The sequence below is a fragment of the Botryllus schlosseri genome, chromosome 10, assembly GCF_051294905.1.
Source record: "Botryllus schlosseri isolate E-star chromosome 10, Bs_hap1, whole genome shotgun sequence".
Taxonomy (NCBI): domain Eukaryota; kingdom Metazoa; phylum Chordata; class Ascidiacea; order Stolidobranchia; family Styelidae; genus Botryllus; species Botryllus schlosseri.
This window is the reverse complement of record NC_137245.1, coordinates 28070337-28089059: the sequence shown is the minus strand read 5'-3', so window position 1 is coordinate 28089059 and position 18723 is coordinate 28070337. Positions and strand designations below refer to the sequence as shown.

Below are 18723 nucleotides of genomic sequence, written 5' to 3'. Positions count from 1 at the left end.
TGATCGCAGCTCATAAAGTTGGTGTTAATCTCATGATTTAACAGACCGGATTAAACTATCGATAACTGCGTACCATTCCTACGCACAAATATTTCCGAGAATGACCGTACCGATTGTCAACTAGGTAATGGCTTCACCAAACAATCCACGAATTAAGTACCCACCATCGCAGAGCGATATCAATGTTCTATAATCTGTTTCTTAGCTGTACCGTACTAATTGGACACGACTTTCGTTTGGCGATGATGATAATTCTACCTATTACAGTGGTAGTATGGTTGTCAGCAGGCTGCTGTTTCATTCAACAACTTGACAACTGACAGCCTATTACGCGTTTTCTCATTATGATGCAACAGATAACGCCACTTGAATGAAAACTCGGGACACCTCGACTAACCATCGCGCCTAATCTTTTCCAACTTTATGCGTTGCGATTAGCTGTATTTATTCAAACGATCAGCATTCTTCCGGATCAGCTAACTTTATTATCTCCGCCTAAAATGTGTCCCGATTAGCAGTTTTTAATCACATGATTAGCATTCTCCCGGGTCAGCTAACTTTATTATCTCCGCCCTAAATCTATTACTAATTAAATTTTGAAAAGCATAAAAGCATAAAATTTTTCAATCGTGAAACTCTGCGCTTGTAAGGTCACACTTAGGATAAGAAATGAAGACTCTACTCACGGGCACAGACTCCGAGTTCTCCCCCCCACTGACCAGTACCGATGCATTCCGATCTACTTTCGACGCTGAGTTCGTACCCTGCGTCACACGTGACTGAGCACACGGACCCGTAAAAGTAATGGCTCGTGCAACTGACTTCTCCGTTGTTTCGAGCCTGAAAGTGAGATTCGCCGTTTTCAAGAAACAAGATTCTCAAGGTGGTCAGTAAAGATGTGTATCTGCTGCACACTAAATTTGGCTCGATTCCAACTGATAGATGTGAACACACAGGAATTTATTATAAAAATATTGTTAAGTTGTCTAAAACAACGATTCTTACCCATTTTTGCTCACTTCCAACCGGTAAAAGCGAAGTAATTGCTGTTGAAAATTTTGGATTTGCAAAAGCAGCCAGGAATTACGAATGAAAAACCCAAATAACTTCGCTTCCACTTCCACAAGTTGGAATTGCGTCAAATTTGTTTTGGATCGTTGTTGTACACAAGGCAACAATTTCATAGGGTTGACAGTGAAATTTGAATAATAAATTCAAAATTGAGTATACATTCATGGTATTACTTGTACTTCTCTTAGATTTTCTTTTGAATTTCGAATTTATCTCACCTTGACAAACATGTCTGCGTTTCCGTCGCAGAATATTCTCTCACACCCCGTTTTCCTTGCGCTCCAGCTTCCGTTGGCCAGACATTCTGCTTTCTCCGAGCCTGTGACTCTCTCGAATCCGACGTCACATTCGTACTCGCAGATCGAGCCAAAGTAGTTGGATTCCGAGCATGTGGTTTCGCCATTTGAGATTCGTGTATGGAATATCCTGCACTGGATTTCTGAGAAAGTGACATCACAAATAGACTAGTTAGTTGACGAATGGTAGTTCTAGTTACACATTTTGAAATATGAGTAGTGAAAACTCTAGCTGTGCATTTTGAAAAGTGAGTAGTTCTAGTTCTAGTTTCGAATTTTGAAATGTAAGTAATTCTAGTTCTATTTGTAGTAGTGCATTTTGAAATGTAAGTAGTTTATGTTGTAGTTGTAGTTGTGAGTTTTAAAATGGAGTAGTTCTCGTTCTCGATGTGTATTTTGAAATGTAAGTAATTCTAGTTCTAGTTGTAGTAGTGCATTTTGAAATGTAAGTAGTTCTAGTTCTAGTTGTAGTAGTGCATTTTGAATTGTAAGTAGTTCTAGTTGTAGTTGTAGTTGAGTTTTAAAATGGAGTAGTTCTAGTTGCACGTTTCGAAAAGTGGGTAGTTTTAGTTGTATCTGCAAGTTTGAAAAGTGACTAGTAAATTATGAAAATGCAATACTTTGTACATGTTTGGAAACAAAGTATCAAGCTCACTGCTGCACTCCGGCTGTGTGTCGCTGAACGTTCTGTCGGCCTGGCAGGTCGCCGACCGTCTGTGAGAGAGTTCGTAGCCCGGGTCGCAAGAGAACGAACAGACAGACTGGTAGCGCAAACCGTCCGTGCACGACGTGGCTCCGTTGTCCAAAGGTGGGAATTCTTCGCAACTGATTTCTAAAAGACGAAAAATGTTTGCTGATTTTTTAACCATGAAATCCAATCAAATTGTTTGTTTAAATCTCTGTTTCAATTTTTTTACTCCCAATCCAAATTTACGACGATGAACCCCATTATTGGAAATCCATTTTTTTCAAATCCTTCATTCCAATTTTGTATTTCCAAATCAAATCTTATAACAATGAAGCCCATTTTTCCAAATCCGAATTATTTTCAATTTTAATTTCAAATCTTTTTTCTCCAATTTCAGATTTACAACGACAAAACCCATTTTCCAATTCTCATTTTTCCCAAATTTCTTTACCAAGTTCAAATTTACGGCGATGAAATCTACTATTTGAAATCCAAGTTTATCTCAAATCAATTATTCTAATTTTATTGCCAAACCAAAGTTGTCACGATGAAATCCATTTACAGGATTTAAATTTTTTCCGAATTTTTGTTTCTAATTTTTTTCTAGATTCATATCTATGATGAACAAATCTACTTTACCAAATTTAAAATCTGTTCAAAATTTTTTTCAAATTTTTTTATTTTTTTTTAATGAAAATTTATAACACAAAATCCATCACTCACTGATGCAATATCCGAGATCGGGTCCCCACTTCTGGTCCGACCGACACTCCGTAAAGGCCCCGCCTTCCGTTATCTTATAGCCAGGGAAGCAATCCACTTTGCAGATAGATTGGAAGCGGTTTGCGTCGCTACAAATCAACGTCCCGTGCTCGGCTGCACGTATCAGCCTCTGGTCTGCTTGCGGGCAAGTCTGAAACACGCAGAGTAGTCCGCATTGGTACTCGAGTACAGGTGAAAAAGATTCATAAATTTTTAATCAAGTACAACTAGAAGTAGCAATTTCTAAGTAAGTAAAAAAGTCAGTATTCTTAGCCAAGTTTTCGCTAAAAAATAGAAAACAGTTAAGTAGAAGTGGTCTAAAATCATAACCAATTACGTAATTAGTGCCATTAAACTATACCTGTGAATATTGATATATTTCTTAACGCTTAAAGTAAGTAAATAAGTATGTATTCTCATCTTAGTTTTGCCTAAAAACTGTATTTCATCGGAGGTGCCAACTTTCAAAATTGCAAAACGTTTTTTTGCGACTAACGCAATATTACTAATGGCACTACAAATTGGTGCAAATTTAGAATATATAGCTGCAGTGTTATTGCTCGAAGTGATGGAAACATCCCAAAACCACATTCTACTTAACAAAACCCAAAGCTTTAGGACTGATTATTTGTCATAAAATGCTCCGAAGAAAAAGTACCACATTTCCAACCCCTTGGGAAATCACTTTCCTGATCACAAACAGAAGGGTTCTCCCGATTTCACTGGTACCTGATAAAATTCTAAGGTTGGCTAAAGAAACCCCGCACACCAAATTTGTGTTTGATAAAGATAAAATAAAAAAAATTGGAAGAGAAAACTTATTTTTGAACAACCCAGCTGAGCATTGTACCTGATTAACAAAAATCTTACCTTTTTCTCGCATTTTGGTTTCGACTCGCTCCAAGAGTAAGTATCTGTGCAAACCAGCGACTCAAAACTCGTTTCTGTGAGTTGATATCCGTCGTCGCATTTATAAACGCATTCAGAGTCCAGCTTGTTCGAGTCGCTGCATTTCACAGTCGCATTATCCACGGTCATGAAACTGGGAGGGCAGAGGATTTCTGAATGTTAATTTCAGGGTCAGCATTTTTAATCAAGGTTTCAACCAACTCGCTGGGTTCCGAGTCACGAGTCAATCTCACTTTCATAGTTGTGACTCGAGTCAAGTCGAGTCATTTTCAATTCACCACCGAGTCGAAGTCATGTTCAAGTCATTTTTTATAACTATGCTCAGACACTCGAGTCAATACACAAAATGCCTCAAGTCGAGTTGAATCATTTTCTATATAACTAAAATGACTCGAGTCAAGTCGAGTCCAGAGGTGGTCAGTAACGAAGTACTTCTACTTTTTCGAAGTACTCAAGTAGTTTTCCTCTACTTCTGGTACTTACTCAAGTAGATCTGATTTTCGCTACTTCTACTTCTACTTCGTAACATTTTGTGATCTACTTACTTACTTCTCGCTATTTTCAGTTTGTCAAGTAGAAGTAGTTCAATCTTCCAATCAGGAAGATAGACTGAGGAATTTCGGGGCTGTTTTCACGTAACATCAACATTTAATTTTCATAAAAGTTGAGTAAAGCCCAGAATTTTCGTCGCGCTTCGCGCGCAGTAGACACGGGGTTACCAGTATGATTTCACGAAAGTATCGATGAATATAATTTAGGTAGCGGGTTGGCATGATTCCGTTCACACAGAGATATCTAGAACTATATGTCCCTGCGCTCACACTACATTGTCGCCCTTCGCCCATATGAAATAATTCATCACAGTATATATGGCTCATCATATCGTTTGAAACTGATGTTTCGCAATCGATTACTTACTTGTCATATCGTAATCTAGCATGTCCATGGCACGTCCTAACCTGGAAAAGTGGACTCTTGACTCTTTTGTTAGTTTTAGTGCTGTTTTAGCATACCGCCTTTGAAACTTTCTGGACTGAAGGCATGAAAATAAAAAGTTATAATTTATATCAGTTCTTTTGTCTGGATAAAATACATGTTGAAGTATAAAAAGCAAGTGTAGTAATTCCTTTAATTTCCGGAAATAAAGCTACGCAATATGGCATTTTTACGGTCCCCCATATTTTTATTAACGTTTGCTAATCGCGCAAAGTGTTTACACCGTATCCTATACAACTTCTCCGTACTGCTCTTCGACTAAACTACGGACCTTATACTATGGGGGATGGCGCTATACCATGCTATTTTCTAAAACGTGCTGTTCGAGAAAACAGAGGATAAGTATCGCATTTCCATAATAATACTATCATTTTCATCCTATTTTGTGGACGACTGCTTATGCTATCGAAAATTGGATACCTGCAGGTATGCATCAATATGAATCGAGCTCGTCACCTATCGCATAGCTCAATTTGCACCTTTTCACAATCCATGTGAACGAATTAGGATCGGTTTCACAACTACTTACTTACTTGAGTACTTTTAAAGTCAGTAAATTCTACTTCTACTTCAAGTAGTTTTAGGTTGCTTATGGAAGAAGTACTTCTACTCGTACTTGAGTAGATTTTTTCGTCGCTACTTCTACTTCTACTTGAGTAGCTTTCTTGACTACTTTGACCACCTCTGGTCGAGTCAATACACAAAATGACTCAAGTCGAGTCAAGTCATTTTCTATATTTTTAAAATGACCTGAATCAATACACAAAGTGACTCAAGTTGAGTCGAATCATTTTCTATATTATTAAAATGACTCGAGTCAATACACAAAATGACTCAAGTCGAGTCAAGTCATTTTCAATATTTTTATAATGACCCGAGTCAATACACAAAGTGACTCAAGTTGAGTCGAGCCAACTCATTTTCTATATTTTTAAAATGTCTGGAGTCATTAATAAAAGTGAATTAAGTTGAGTTGAATCATTTTCTATATTATTAAAATGACTCGAGTAAAGTCGAGTCAAGTCATTTTCTATATTTTTAAAATGTCCGGAGTCAATACACAAAGTGACTCAAGTTGAGCCGAATCATTTTCTATATTACCGTACTAAAATAACTCGAGTCAAGTCGAGTCAATACACAAAACGACTCAAGCCAAGTCGAGTCACAGAGAAATTGTGACGAGTCGAGTCACGTCTCAAGTCATTACAAACCTCTACAAAACGGTGTTCCGACCGAAAATCGGCCCATCGCAAGACATTCCGATTCTTCAAACCCGATTAGCTCGTAGCCGTATTCGCACCAGAATTTGCATATCGACTCAAACTTGTTTTTGTTGGTGCAATCCATAGAACCGTAACGCGGCGTTCTAAGTGCAGGGCAAGTTCGTCCTGTCAAATGAAGGAAAGAATTCTACTTCGAATCTAATTTGAGTAAAACTATGTGGTTATAGTTCTAATTATAGTATAATGTGGAAAGAACTGCATATCTATAACACTAATTATAATGTAATTTTAAATGAGACTGTTTATTTATCATTCTAATTCTGAATCTAATTTGAAAAAAAAAAACTCCCATTCTAATTGTAATCCAATTTGGAAAAATTGTGTAGCTACAATTATAACTCTAATCTAATTTGGAAAACACTGTGTAGATACCATTCTGATTGTAATCCAATTTTGGAAATAAACTGTGTAGTTATAAGTCTATTCTAATTTCGAAAGCGCTGTGTAAACATAATTCTAATTATAATCCAATTTTTTTTTTAAATTGTGTAGTTATAATTGTAATCTAATTTGGAAAAAAACTGTAGCTGCCGCACCGCTACTGCAAATTGTGTAGCTATCATTGTAATTCTTATCGAATTTGGATAACACTGTGTAGCTATAATTTCAACTGTTATCCCATTTGAAAATAAACAAACTATAATTCTAATTCTAATCTTATTTGGAAAAACTAGCTACCGCACCCTTCTAATTGAAATCAAATTTGGAAAAATTGTGTAGCTGTAATTGTAATTCTTATCGAATTTGGATAACGCTGTGTAGCATTAATTTTAACTATTATCCAATTTAAAAAAAAAATCTATAATTACAATTCTAATCTAATTTGGAAAATAACGAAAAATTTTGAGTTTTCCAATACTGATAGCAAGAGGATACTCACGTTCGCAATATCCCAAAGGAGGAAACCAATCAGAATTGGCCAGGCATTCGGTCCGGCTGGGGCCGACCAATCGGAATCCGGTGTGACACTCCACAGTACAGACGGATTGAAACCACAGAATGGCAGGACAGGTCACTTCGCCATGAATCCTAGCCTGAAAAATAGTTGCAAGACATTTGAACATGAGACAACGAATAACGAAGGCCGAGCATGAGATTTGATTAAGTTGAGCATGCGGCACTTTGGAATGCGTGTCTTGAGCATGCGATATCAAAACCCCAAAATGAACCCTTATATATACCTTAGCCCCCAACTTTAATCGTAACTCTAACCCTAACCCGAAATTTAACCCACATGCTCAAGTGTCGCATGCTCATCAAGTTTGTTCAAAAATAACTTTGGAATTTTGAAAAATAATATCTTCTTTTTTTCTAAATCCAAAATTTTGTGCTCCAATAACTTCGCTTCTACAGGCTGTTTTTTTGTAGGCAACCTAACAATTTTATAAACTAGCAACAAAATTTGAGAAAAAAAAACGTATTTTTCAACAACCCTAATGCTCACATGAAAAATACGGCTCTTGGCAATGGTAGCAACCCGAAATTTAACCCACATCCTCAGAGGTTGCATGCTATGTCGTAGACTCATTAGGTTTGTTCCAAAATAAATTTTATATTTTGTAAAAAAAATTATTTATTTATTTCAAAATAAATCAAACATTTTGTACTCTCTTCTCTTCTACTAGTTGGAATTGAGCCAAATATGTTGCACGGTGATTTTAAGCCAACCTAACAATTTTATGAGCTGGCGAGTAAAATTTGAATAATATAGGCTCTTATTTTAATTGTAATCTCATTTCTGGTTGTTCTGAAAATGCTACAGGAGAACGGTATAGTTTGAAATGAGCCAAGCTTGCTGTACAGACATTTTGCCATTCTTGAGCTTAAGAGAATCAAACTTTGATTTGATATGAAGTGAACTTGATCATTGTTGGATTTCTTTTGCGAATTCACTAATTTCAAGTCTAATCTAATTTTAAAAAGCTGAAAATCTCTTGTTATCCTACTCTGGCTACACGGTCTTACTTTTGCAATAGCTCCATCGCTCATGGAACATTTTTTCCGGCGACACACGGGTTGATCTCCCGCCCAGGTACCACTCGCCAGACACCGTCGTATCACTTTGTCCAACGTCTGAGTGTGTGTCACGTCGTACACCATCTCATATCCTGTGTCGCAGGTCATCACGCATTCCGATTCGAAGAGGGAGCCGTCGGTGCAAGATACGTTCCCATTTTTTAGGCTTTTCTCAATGCTAGGGCATTCAATCTCTGGAAAGAAACATATTGGTCAGTGAGCAGACGGCCAACTAGCTGCAGGTTGTTTGAATAGTTCTAGTTGTACATTTGGAAAAGCGAGTAGTTTTAGTTCTAGTATGAGTTTCTCATTTTGAAAAGTAAGTAGATCTAGTTCTAGTTGCTCATTTAAGAATAACAAGTAGTTGTAGTTCTTCTTCTAGTTACGCATTTTGAAAAATGGAAAGTTCTAGTTCTAGTTGCGCATTTTGAAAAGTCAGTAATTCTAGTTCAAATTTTGCAAAGTGAGTAGTTCTATTTCTGCATTTTGTAAAATGAGTTGTTTTAGTTGTACATTTTGAAAAGTGATTAGGTTTAGTTCGAGTTGCAAGTTTTGAAATGAGAAGTTATAGTTGCTCATGTGAGAATGATGAGTAGTTGTAGTAGTTCTAGTAGTTGTAGTTACCAATATACGTGCCGATGCGACAGTCGGTATGTGGGTCAAATTAGGAACTCGCAGGGTGATAACATGTCTGCTTCATCATCACAGTCCCTAGTTACCATGCGTGATTATGACCAAGTAACAGCATCTCATTCTGCCATCAGACAGCACCTCTTGAAACACCCAGAGTGTGCAAAACATTACAATAACAATCAGTTTTCCATAGTTGCTCGTGCTCGTTCTCTTTTTCATTTAAAGGTCCTTGAATCAACCATTACAAAGCTGCAAAAGCCGATCCTCTGTCGCCAGAAGGAACATCTCTACACGTTGGGAATCTTCCATTAGTGTTGCTTTGTCGTTCGGCTGTTTTACAGCTGATTTTGTGTGTGCTGTACCGTAACCGTGGGCTGTTTACTGCCGTTCACGACTATGTGTACTTGTCATTATTACGTCATAACAGCAATATTCTTTCTATATTTCGAATTTGGTTAACATCATTTACTGGCGTTCACTGCTGAAGAGAGCCAGTCGAAAAGCTTCCAGTGGAATAAATATGACAATATGAACGTATTGTTTGCTGCAATATTGAAGTTCTGTACTTCGAAAAGCCTATTTAAGTTCTTCTAATTGCGCATTTTGAAAATTGAGTAGTTCTAGTACTAGTTGATCATTTTTAAAAGTGAGTACTTTTAGTTCTACTTCTAGTTGCAGTTTGAAATGTGAGTAGTTGTAGTTCTGGTTATAGTTGTGATGAAAAGTGAGTAGTTCTAGTTCCAGTTGCTTATTTGTAAGTTGTACAGCACAAGTATGCAACCGAACCACCAAGGCCAACATACAACCATAGGCAAAACAAAAAACAGCAACATGATAAATTGCGAAATAAAACGAGCAAAATGATGTCACTGCAAATACAACCACAATTTAGCAAAATGTAGCAAACCACTGACTTGTGCAAGTGGGCGCATCGTTTGTGAAGGTTCTATCCGCTTGACAAACGGAAAGGGCGCTGCCTACGATGCGATATCCAGCGTGGCAACCGAATTTGCATCTCGACTCGTAAAGGTTGGAATTGGAACATTGGTGCGCGCCGTTGATCAATGGCTTGAACATTGGGCACCGGACTCCTGGAAAGAACCATTGCAGAGATGAGCAGCTTTAATATTTAAAATTCTAGTTCCATAAGTCGATACAAGTGTTTTAAGGTTAAGAGTATATACACAGTTTCATAGTTCTATATTCGAATATCAAAGTTCTGTACCCCGAAAAGTATAGCATATACACATACTATAACATGAAATTGTTACGTTGTCCAAAAGAACAATGTTTAACCATTTTTGCTCATTTCAGATTGGTAGAAGCAAAGCGATTTGCAGTTGAAAATTTGAGACTCGCAAAAATAGCCTGGACGGCGGATAATCCCAGAATTATGAATCAAAAACTAAAATCACTTCGCTTCTACGGGTTGGAATTGCGTCAAATTAGTTATGCATCGTTATTTACACAGCTCCACAATTTAACGTGGTTGACAGTGAAAATTTTTAAAAAAAAATAATATTTATTGATAATTTCAAAATTTGTAAACTCCAATGCGTTCACATCTACCAGTTAGAATCGAGCTAAATCTGGTGTAAAGCGTTTTTTTTTTCAATGTTCAAATCAGGGTTTCCAATTTGAAAAAAAAATTCATCTTCAAATCTGTATAACGCAACCATCACATTAACTTGATATGTATTCATGAATTATAATGTAATATCACTGTTATCATTTTTACAGTGAAATGATTACAATAAGGTTTCCAAATCTTTTTAAAACGCTGGAAAAATTCAGCAGGGCCAAAGGTCGTTTCTCCTTGGGGATGACGGCGTAAATAAGGTTGGGAGCCCACGTCATACATTCATATCTGATCTAAATCTGGCAAGAATCGCCAAATCTGATTCTGATTCAATCAGGAAAGTGAGAAAGGAAAATGCCTGACTTGCGCAGAGTCCGAGTATGGGGGCCCATCTTTTTTTTTCCGTGCAAACTGTTGAAGAACGGCCTTGCGTGACTTCGTAACCTTTTTCGCAGGATAACTCGCAAACAGATTTGTATTTGTCACCGTCAGAACATTGAATGTTTCCGTTCTCTTCTCTCTGTTTGTAGACAATCAGATTTGTACAAACGTCTGCATTTTCAAAATGCCAAACTAGAACTAGAACAGCAACTACTGATATTCATTTTTCAAAACTCCCATTTAGAACTAGAACAGCAACTACTGATATTCATTTTTCAAAACTCCCATTTAGAACTAGAACTACTTATTTTTTAAATATCCTTCACTGGAACTAGAACTATTCACTTTTCAAAACTCACAAATGGAACTACCCCCTTTTCAAAATCAGAAACTAGAAATAGAACTACTCACTCTTCACAACTAGAACTAGAACTACACACACTTTTCAAAATCAGAAACTAGAATTAGAACTACCCACTTTTCAAAATGCCCTATTGGATCTAGAACAACTCACTTTTTAGAACTCGCGACTAGAACTAGTACTAGTTTCTGCTTTTGAAAGGTGAGTAGTACTAGCTCTAGTTGTGAAGAGTGAGTAGGTCTATTTCTATTTTCTGATTTTGAAAAGTGGGCAGTTCTAGATCTAGTTGCAGATTTTGAAAAGAGACTAGTTCTTGTTCTAGTTGCGCATATCCAAAAGTGAGCAGTTTTAGTTCTAGTTGCAGTTACAGGTTTTGAAAAATGAATAGTTCTAGTTGCGTATTTTTAAAATCCAGTAATTTGTACAAGTCTTGATCTCACCTCTCGCATAACCCTGCTTGAAGGAACGCATTCGTGCGGCACACACTGCGGTTTCGCTTCACTCCAAACTTTGTTATCTTCGCAAACCAGCTTGACCACATCAGTAGCTATTCCTTCAACCAGACCTGCAAAAATTACCTTGGCGGGTCTGGTTGGGTCAAATTCGTAGCCCGGGTCACATTGAAACGTGCATTGCGAGCCGGTGTTGACTTCGTCTGTGCACGAAACGGTGCCTTTCAGCAGACGCAGGGTAGTCATCGGACATTTCTTGCCTGAAATATTAAAAAATAAATAAATCATCGTGGTATTTTATGTCAATTTTTTAGATTTCGAGGTCCATTTTCAAATTTATAGAATATCAAGTTTTCGTAAAGTTTTCATTTTTTTCAGCTATTTCAGTCATGCGTATGATTGTTTCAAAGTTGAAATCATGGCCAAGATATGGCCGAGAGAAAAAGAAAAACTTTATATAAAGTTAATTTTCTCAAAATGTGAAGAATGGACAAAAGCTACTTTGACTCAACAACTACATATGATTCAAATTTAATTAAAAATTAATGAAAACCAAACATTTCTTCCCTGAAAACGTGTCTACGATCAGCCCGCGTTAACATGAAAAAAATGTATAGCTAAAATAAAATGTTCAATAAAAGGCGAACTTTGCAGACATGAAATGAGTCGCTGGTCAGCCAGCGAGAAAGTTATATAAAGAGAAGAAAAAGAAAAATATACAAAATGTATGATAATTGTGATTATGAGAAGCATAACAAAATCTCACGTTCGCAAGTTGGAACATCTTCCGTCCATTTTCTGCTTGCCAGACAATCAGTGACATTCTCTCCGACAATTTCGTAACCTTCTTCGCAGGTCGTGACGCAAGTGGACTGGTACGCGGCCCCCTCGGAACAGGACAGCCGGCCCTGCTTGGGAGCGGCTAGCTTCGGACATTTGATTTCTGAAAATAATCACCTCGTTTCACTGCTACATTATTACCGGTTGCTTCAAGTCTTTGGAAGCGAGTTCGAGTCATATTCTGAGTCGAGTCACTTGACGTCATGAAATTGAGTCAATTGACATTTAGTAAACGCCGAGTCACGTGAAAAAGTGGATATAAGACGCCAAAACACGAGTCACAAGGCTTATTGAGAAATTGCACATTTTGACTCGAGTCGAGTCATCGAATACTTGATGACTTGATAATGACTCAAAATATTCACATGAGTCATGAGTCGATAAACATTTATGAAACGCCGAGACCGAGTCGAAAAAGTGGACTAAAGTCAAAACAAGTCATTGCACATTTTGAGTCAAGCAAAGTCACTCAATTTTAGAAGGTGACTCGAGTCAAGTCACCGATTACTTGAAGACTCGAAATTGACTCAAAAATTTGAATTTTAGTCAATGCACATTTTTGAAACGCCGAGTCAAGTCACACGAAAAGTTAACTCTAGTCAAGTCATTCAATTTTGAAGGTCCATTGACCAACTATTTAATGACTTGAAATTGACTCAAAAATTTAAGTTTGACTAAAACCACATCTGAATCAAGTGAAGTCACGTGTAAGAGTTGACTTGAGCCAAGTCAATTTACGTTTCGAGTCATTTTTGCCAAGCGACTCGAGTATAGTCAAGTCAAGACATGTGTAAAATTTGACTCGAATCAGAAGTCATTGTGCATTTTGACTCGAGTCAAGTCAAGTCACGTGAAAAATTTGACTCGAGTCAGAAGTCATTGCGCATTTTGACTCGAGTCGAGTCAAGCCTCGTGGCAAATTTGACTCGAGTCAGAAGTCATTGTGCATTTTGAGTCGAGTCGAGTCAAGCCACGTGGAAAATTTGACTCGAGTCAAAAGTCATTGCGCATTTTGACTCGAGTCGAGTCAAGTCATGCAATGTGCTCTCGAGCGATTCCGCCACTCACTGATGCAAAATCCGAGAGTCTTGCTCCATTTTGCGTCTCCCACGCACTGAGTTCTGAACTCTCCTCCTACTTCGTAGCCCTCGTCACACAGGAGCAAGCACGTAGAGCCCAGGAGATCTTCCTCTGTACAAGAGACCTTACCGTTCGGTCGACGCTAAACAAAACAAAAATTCAAAACTTACTATTATGCAGAAAATCATTTACAGGTGTTTTCGCTTCGAAGGCTTTTCGTTCTATGACATTTGATATAATATAATCTATACTGTACTATTCAACAAAGCTTCTGAATATGTTTAACACTAGAACGATCAAGTGGCTTTTTTGACGCATTTTCATTTTTGAAGAGCTGGCATTCAGTCGAATCTTACGCTGTTCGGCTGAAACTTCTTGACTTTTATTTATTTTATGTAAGCCACCTTACCCATGATTTTCATCACTCATCTAGTACAAATAAAAAAGATATACACAGAACTACCTAGAACTACCGAGTGGCTTTTTTGACGCATTACACTTTTTCTACCTTCAGGCATCGCAGTTTCATATTCTTTAAAGTGGTTATGTATCTGATAAACGCAGAAAAGCCGTTTGTAACAACAGAACTTTGTTAATATCGACTCGGTCTAACTGTGTTAGCAACAACATCCCTTGTAATACAAGGCCCGGGATCTTCCTAGTTCCAAGTCACCAAAGCTCTGTAATATTATATTTCTGAAGCTCAGCGTGTTACAGGACATGAAATTTGAAATGTACCATTCGACCAAGCCGACATCTGTATTGTCCATACTAATATACTACGGTTGTACAAGGGCAAAGGGTCTTTGCTCCGGTTGACGAGATGGATCTTCGGGGGGAGATTGAGCTGAATCTAGTGAATTGAATGCATATGAGGACTGAGGGCATGTGTGCATTATGTTTAGTCAGGCCCTCTCGAAGAACAGATTTATGGAAGTCATGATCTTTCCATTGACATATGGAGTAAAAAAAGGTGTGGATTCGATAAAGATAATATGGTTTTCGTTCATTACATGGTCGAAATGCCAGCAAATAATTGGGGTAAAATATAAGGTGGTAGACGCTGCTGCTACCAAGTATCTGTACAAGGGCGTCTCATATTTAGGCAAGGATAGGACAGGACACCTCTTCCATAATCTATACATTTGCCAAGCATAGTAATGTGAAGAGTCTGATGTAATCCATCTCGAAACAATGTTACGTGAATGTGGCTGTATACGCTTGGAGAAGCAAACGAAGTCCCAGTTGACACTATTGTCAAAAGTTGCTTGAAGCTACCCAGGACCAGAAGGAACACAGGCAGCTTCATGTAGCCACACTTTTCAAAGCTATGATCTTGTTGATAAGCGTAACGGCGAGATGCCAGTGTAGAGATCGAAGTTGTACACATATATATTGAGTTCACTGCAACCTGAGGTAACTGTTTCCTTCAGAAACAACACAAACAAGAAACCAGTGACGGTTAAATGTTATAACGAAACAAAACCAGGGGGATATTATTGGTCAGGTTGCAAGGCAGTATTCAATGAAGGTACCAACAAGTCGACGATGGTCCGTGCATGTTTTCTTAGAATGTGAATGATCGTCTACTCGCCAAAATGCCGATACTCTAAAAATATGCAAATCGAGGATTAGTTGCAAAATTGAATTATGCAAATCTTATCTGATAAGCTTTATGATATGTCAGCAATAACCAACAATGATGATGTGGCTAAAGCGGATCTGGAACCTACTCTAAATTTTTAAAGAACGTGCTCAAATATCAAATGCGCACCAGAGCAACACTTATATGTTACACCAAAAAACGGCGATTTGTTTTATAAGTGTTGACCCAAGGTGTATGTAAAATATTGCAAGTAGCTGTGAGTGCAATAAACAATGGTTTCTGATGCCGTTTGTTGAGATTTGTGCTGATTTTTAGCTCCGGTAAATGCATTTTATCGAAGAAGATTCAACATGCGTCAAAAAAGCCACATGGTAGTTCTAGGTAGTTCGAAGTTCCGGTAGTTCTAGTGTTAAAAAAATTAAAAGTTCACAAACTACATTGGCTAGAAGTAGGGATCTTCAAAAATAACTTATTTTATGAACTTTGCTGGATAGTTGATACAATTACGTTCAACCCGTAGAAGCAAAGCTATAAGAGTAATTTTTTTTAAATTTATAATGAATATTTGAAAAGTTTCATTTTAAATTTTACTGAGCACTCCATGAAATCGTAAAGTTGTCTAAAAAACGATGTATAGAAAATTTCGTTTCGAGTCGTGAGTCAAATCACATTTCTGAAATGCTGAGACGAGTCATTTTTGCACAGTGACTCGAGTCAAGTCACCAAATACTTGAAATTGACTCAAACTTCACTTTGAGTCACCCGTCAATCCGCATTTCTTAAGCGTTAAGTCGAGTCATTTTTAGAAGGAGAATCGACTTGAGTCCAGTCAGTCCACAGCTAATGAATTTGTTAATTAAATAATTTTTATTTTCTTACTAAAATCATCATCGGAATTGAGCCAAATTTGGTGAGTATCGTTTTTTTCACCCAACATAACAATTTGATCAACTAGCCGAAAAAATTTGAAAAAAAAATGTTATTCACGACTCGAAAACTGACTTGAACAAGTTGCTCGTAGGAGGGCTGGCATCGTTTTCGGACGCATGTCGGTTTCGTTGTGTCCCAGCTGGCCCCGGCCTCGCATTCAATAGTGGTTTTGAACTCATCCAATTCAACCCCTGTCAATTTGTATCTGAAAGAGAAACGCTCCCTCCGTTACAGAGACCGGAATTTAGATTCAACTTTTCTAAGCTTTTTAAGGTTTTAAGCTGAAGGATTAATTTTAAGATTTGAATCCGATATTCATCATTACTTTCCGTTTTGGATCAGATATGAATTTACAATCATTTTGAAGCTCGATTTCAATTTTTCGTTAGACTTTTCAACAAATTTCGGTGTTCACCAAAATGAATTCTGGCTCAGAATTTGTATCTGATCTGTATTTGTAGTTTGTACTGCACTTACCCTTTGTTACAAGTCACATCGCAGACCGACTCGAATTTGTTCCCATCGGTGCAATCCACTTTTGCATTGGTCACAGTCATGAAAGTATCATCGCAAATCTCTCCTGTAGAAAAACACAATCAATAGTCTCTCTTTCAATCCGAGTTGAGTGGGGTAGCGAGAGATAATTCTTTTAAGTTATGAAACTATGTCCTCCATGTCACAAGAGTTAATTTATCAACAAGTTTCGATACTATTTTTCACTGCGTACGGCTGCAAACCTTGATTTCACGTGTCGCAGCATACGAAGCTACACATTTCACTGGAAATCAAATATCTGTGAAGTCGTGATCAACTCACAGCATTGTCAGAAAACGCAATGAAAATATGTGCGGTCGAAAAATACGGAAAAATATTTATATTCTTTGTAGTCGCGTCAAAGGTATGTATTAGAACTTCACACATCATCCATACTATTGTGTCAAACATGAACTAACTGTTGGATTTTCAAATTACACTACTAGAACTCCCTACTTTTCGAAATCTGCAACTATAACAAGAACAACTCGCTTTTCAAAACTTGCAACTAAAACTATTCCTGCTCACTTTTGAAGGCTTGCAACTAGAAGTGGAGCAACTCACTCTTTTAAAATTCACAACTACAACTACAACTGTTCCTCTACACATCTCAAAATTCACAGCTACAACTAGAACTACTCGCTTGTCAAAACTCCAAAACAGAACTATTCACATTTCAAAATATGCAACTAGAAGTAGAACTACTCACTTTTCAAAACGCCAAACTAGAACTGCTCACATTTCAAAATCTGCAACTAAAACTAGAACTACTCGCTGGTCAAAATCCGCAAGCAGAACTATTCACATTTCAAATTCTGCAACTAGAAGTACAACTACTCACTTTTCAAATGACACAACTACAACTAGAACCGTTCACAGTTCAAAATCCGCAACCAGTACTAAAACTAGTAACTTTTCAAAACACATAACTAGAATTACAACTAGAACTACTCACTTTTCAAACCTCGCAAATACAACTAGAAGCACTCACTTTTGAAAAGATGCAACTAGAATTAGAACTAGAAGTACTCAAAAAATCATTAATTAGTTGACCATTAACTAACTAGATGGATAGTTTGCAAAAGTCTGATAGTGGCGTCACCATGGGTGTTACTACAATGGACCTTCTCGACTAGAAACAAGCCCTTAACACAACCAAACCCCGTCAACTCACGTTCACACCACGGAATAGCGGACGTCCAATCTCCGTCGGCCCCGCATGTGGTTTCGCCCCTCCCTCGCAGAATAAAGCCTTCGATGCAGTCAAACTCGCATGTCGAGCCAAACTTGAAACGCAGGTCGCATGTCCTGGAGCCGTGCTGCGGAATTTCGATTCGTTCGCAAGAGATTCCTGCGTTACATCGCGATAAAGTTGGCTTTCAAACTTGATCATGAATCAGACTTCGACAAGTTGAAATTTCCAGCTTTTTCATAATAGATTAGAACTAGGTCTTAGACTTGATAAACTATTGTGCGCTGAAATGCAGACCAATCTTCAAGTTCAGTCATATACAATAACCAGGGTTGTAACCAAGTCACAAGACAATCTCACTTTCATAGTTTTGACTCGAGTCAAGTCGAGTCATTTTCAATTCACCACCGAGTCAAGTCCGAGTCCAAGTTAGCGAGAAGAGGGTCTAGTTCGAGTCATGGTATTATGACTCGAGTCCGAGTCCAAGTCGTTGTGTTGACTGCTCAGTTTCCAGTTAAAGTCTTGTTAAACCACTTTTTATAGCTCTGTTCGGTGATACCGAATAGTTCAGATTTATAATATACTAATTTTCCTCACTTATAGCAGTTTGTGGTCGCATTTTCAAGTACCAGTACCAATAGACGACATCCCAAGAGTGTGGTTACTTTACTATTCTTTGAAATTGCAATGAAATGTCGGTCTTGGCCGTCAGAGTCTCGAGTCATATGACTTGGTTCAAGTCGAGTTGAGTCATTTCCATATTTTGAGAAAATGACTCGAGTCAAGTCGAGTCATCAGAATACCGTGACTCGGGTCGAGTCATGACTCGAGTCATTACAACCCTGTATACAATAACTCACGTTCGCAACTTCCAAAGTCTCTGTCCCACGATCCTGTGACCAGGCAGTTAATTCGAGCTCTGCCTGCAACGTAGAAGCCCGGGACGCAGCGTAACGAGCAACGCGACCCAATTCTGTTCGAGTCCGAGCACCAAATGCGACCTCTCTCGACGGCCTCTGGTTCGGGACACACGGTGACTAAAACACAGAATTTGAATGAAAAGCTGGAAACAAATTTGTGGAAGTTACTTAACAGTTAATTAACTACTAGTTTT

General features: G+C 37.9%; 1 protein-coding gene across 1 annotated transcript in view; it reads right to left on the bottom strand.

The window, feature by feature from the left end:
- LOC145447664 (sushi, von Willebrand factor type A, EGF and pentraxin domain-containing protein 1-like) overlaps positions 1 to 18723 on the bottom strand; it is a 65774-nt gene that overhangs the window by 30041 nt on the left and 17010 nt on the right. Inside the window, exons 18-34 of the mRNA XM_080325919.1 lie at positions 18470 to 18646; positions 17592 to 17768; positions 16361 to 16463; positions 15956 to 16088; positions 13336 to 13489; positions 12194 to 12370; positions 11416 to 11687; positions 10597 to 10753; positions 9569 to 9745; positions 7971 to 8215; positions 6886 to 7039; positions 5934 to 6110; positions 3688 to 3878; positions 2779 to 2968; positions 2023 to 2199; positions 1290 to 1510; positions 687 to 840 (exon numbers count right to left, since the gene is read on the bottom strand). Coding sequence (XP_080182045.1) covers positions 687 to 840; positions 1290 to 1510; positions 2023 to 2199; positions 2779 to 2968; positions 3688 to 3878; positions 5934 to 6110; positions 6886 to 7039; positions 7971 to 8215; positions 9569 to 9745; positions 10597 to 10753; positions 11416 to 11687; positions 12194 to 12370; positions 13336 to 13489; positions 15956 to 16088; positions 16361 to 16463; positions 17592 to 17768; positions 18470 to 18646 — 3036 coding nt within the window. The remainder of the gene's footprint in view (positions 1 to 686; positions 841 to 1289; positions 1511 to 2022; positions 2200 to 2778; positions 2969 to 3687; positions 3879 to 5933; positions 6111 to 6885; positions 7040 to 7970; positions 8216 to 9568; positions 9746 to 10596; positions 10754 to 11415; positions 11688 to 12193; positions 12371 to 13335; positions 13490 to 15955; positions 16089 to 16360; positions 16464 to 17591; positions 17769 to 18469; positions 18647 to 18723) is intronic.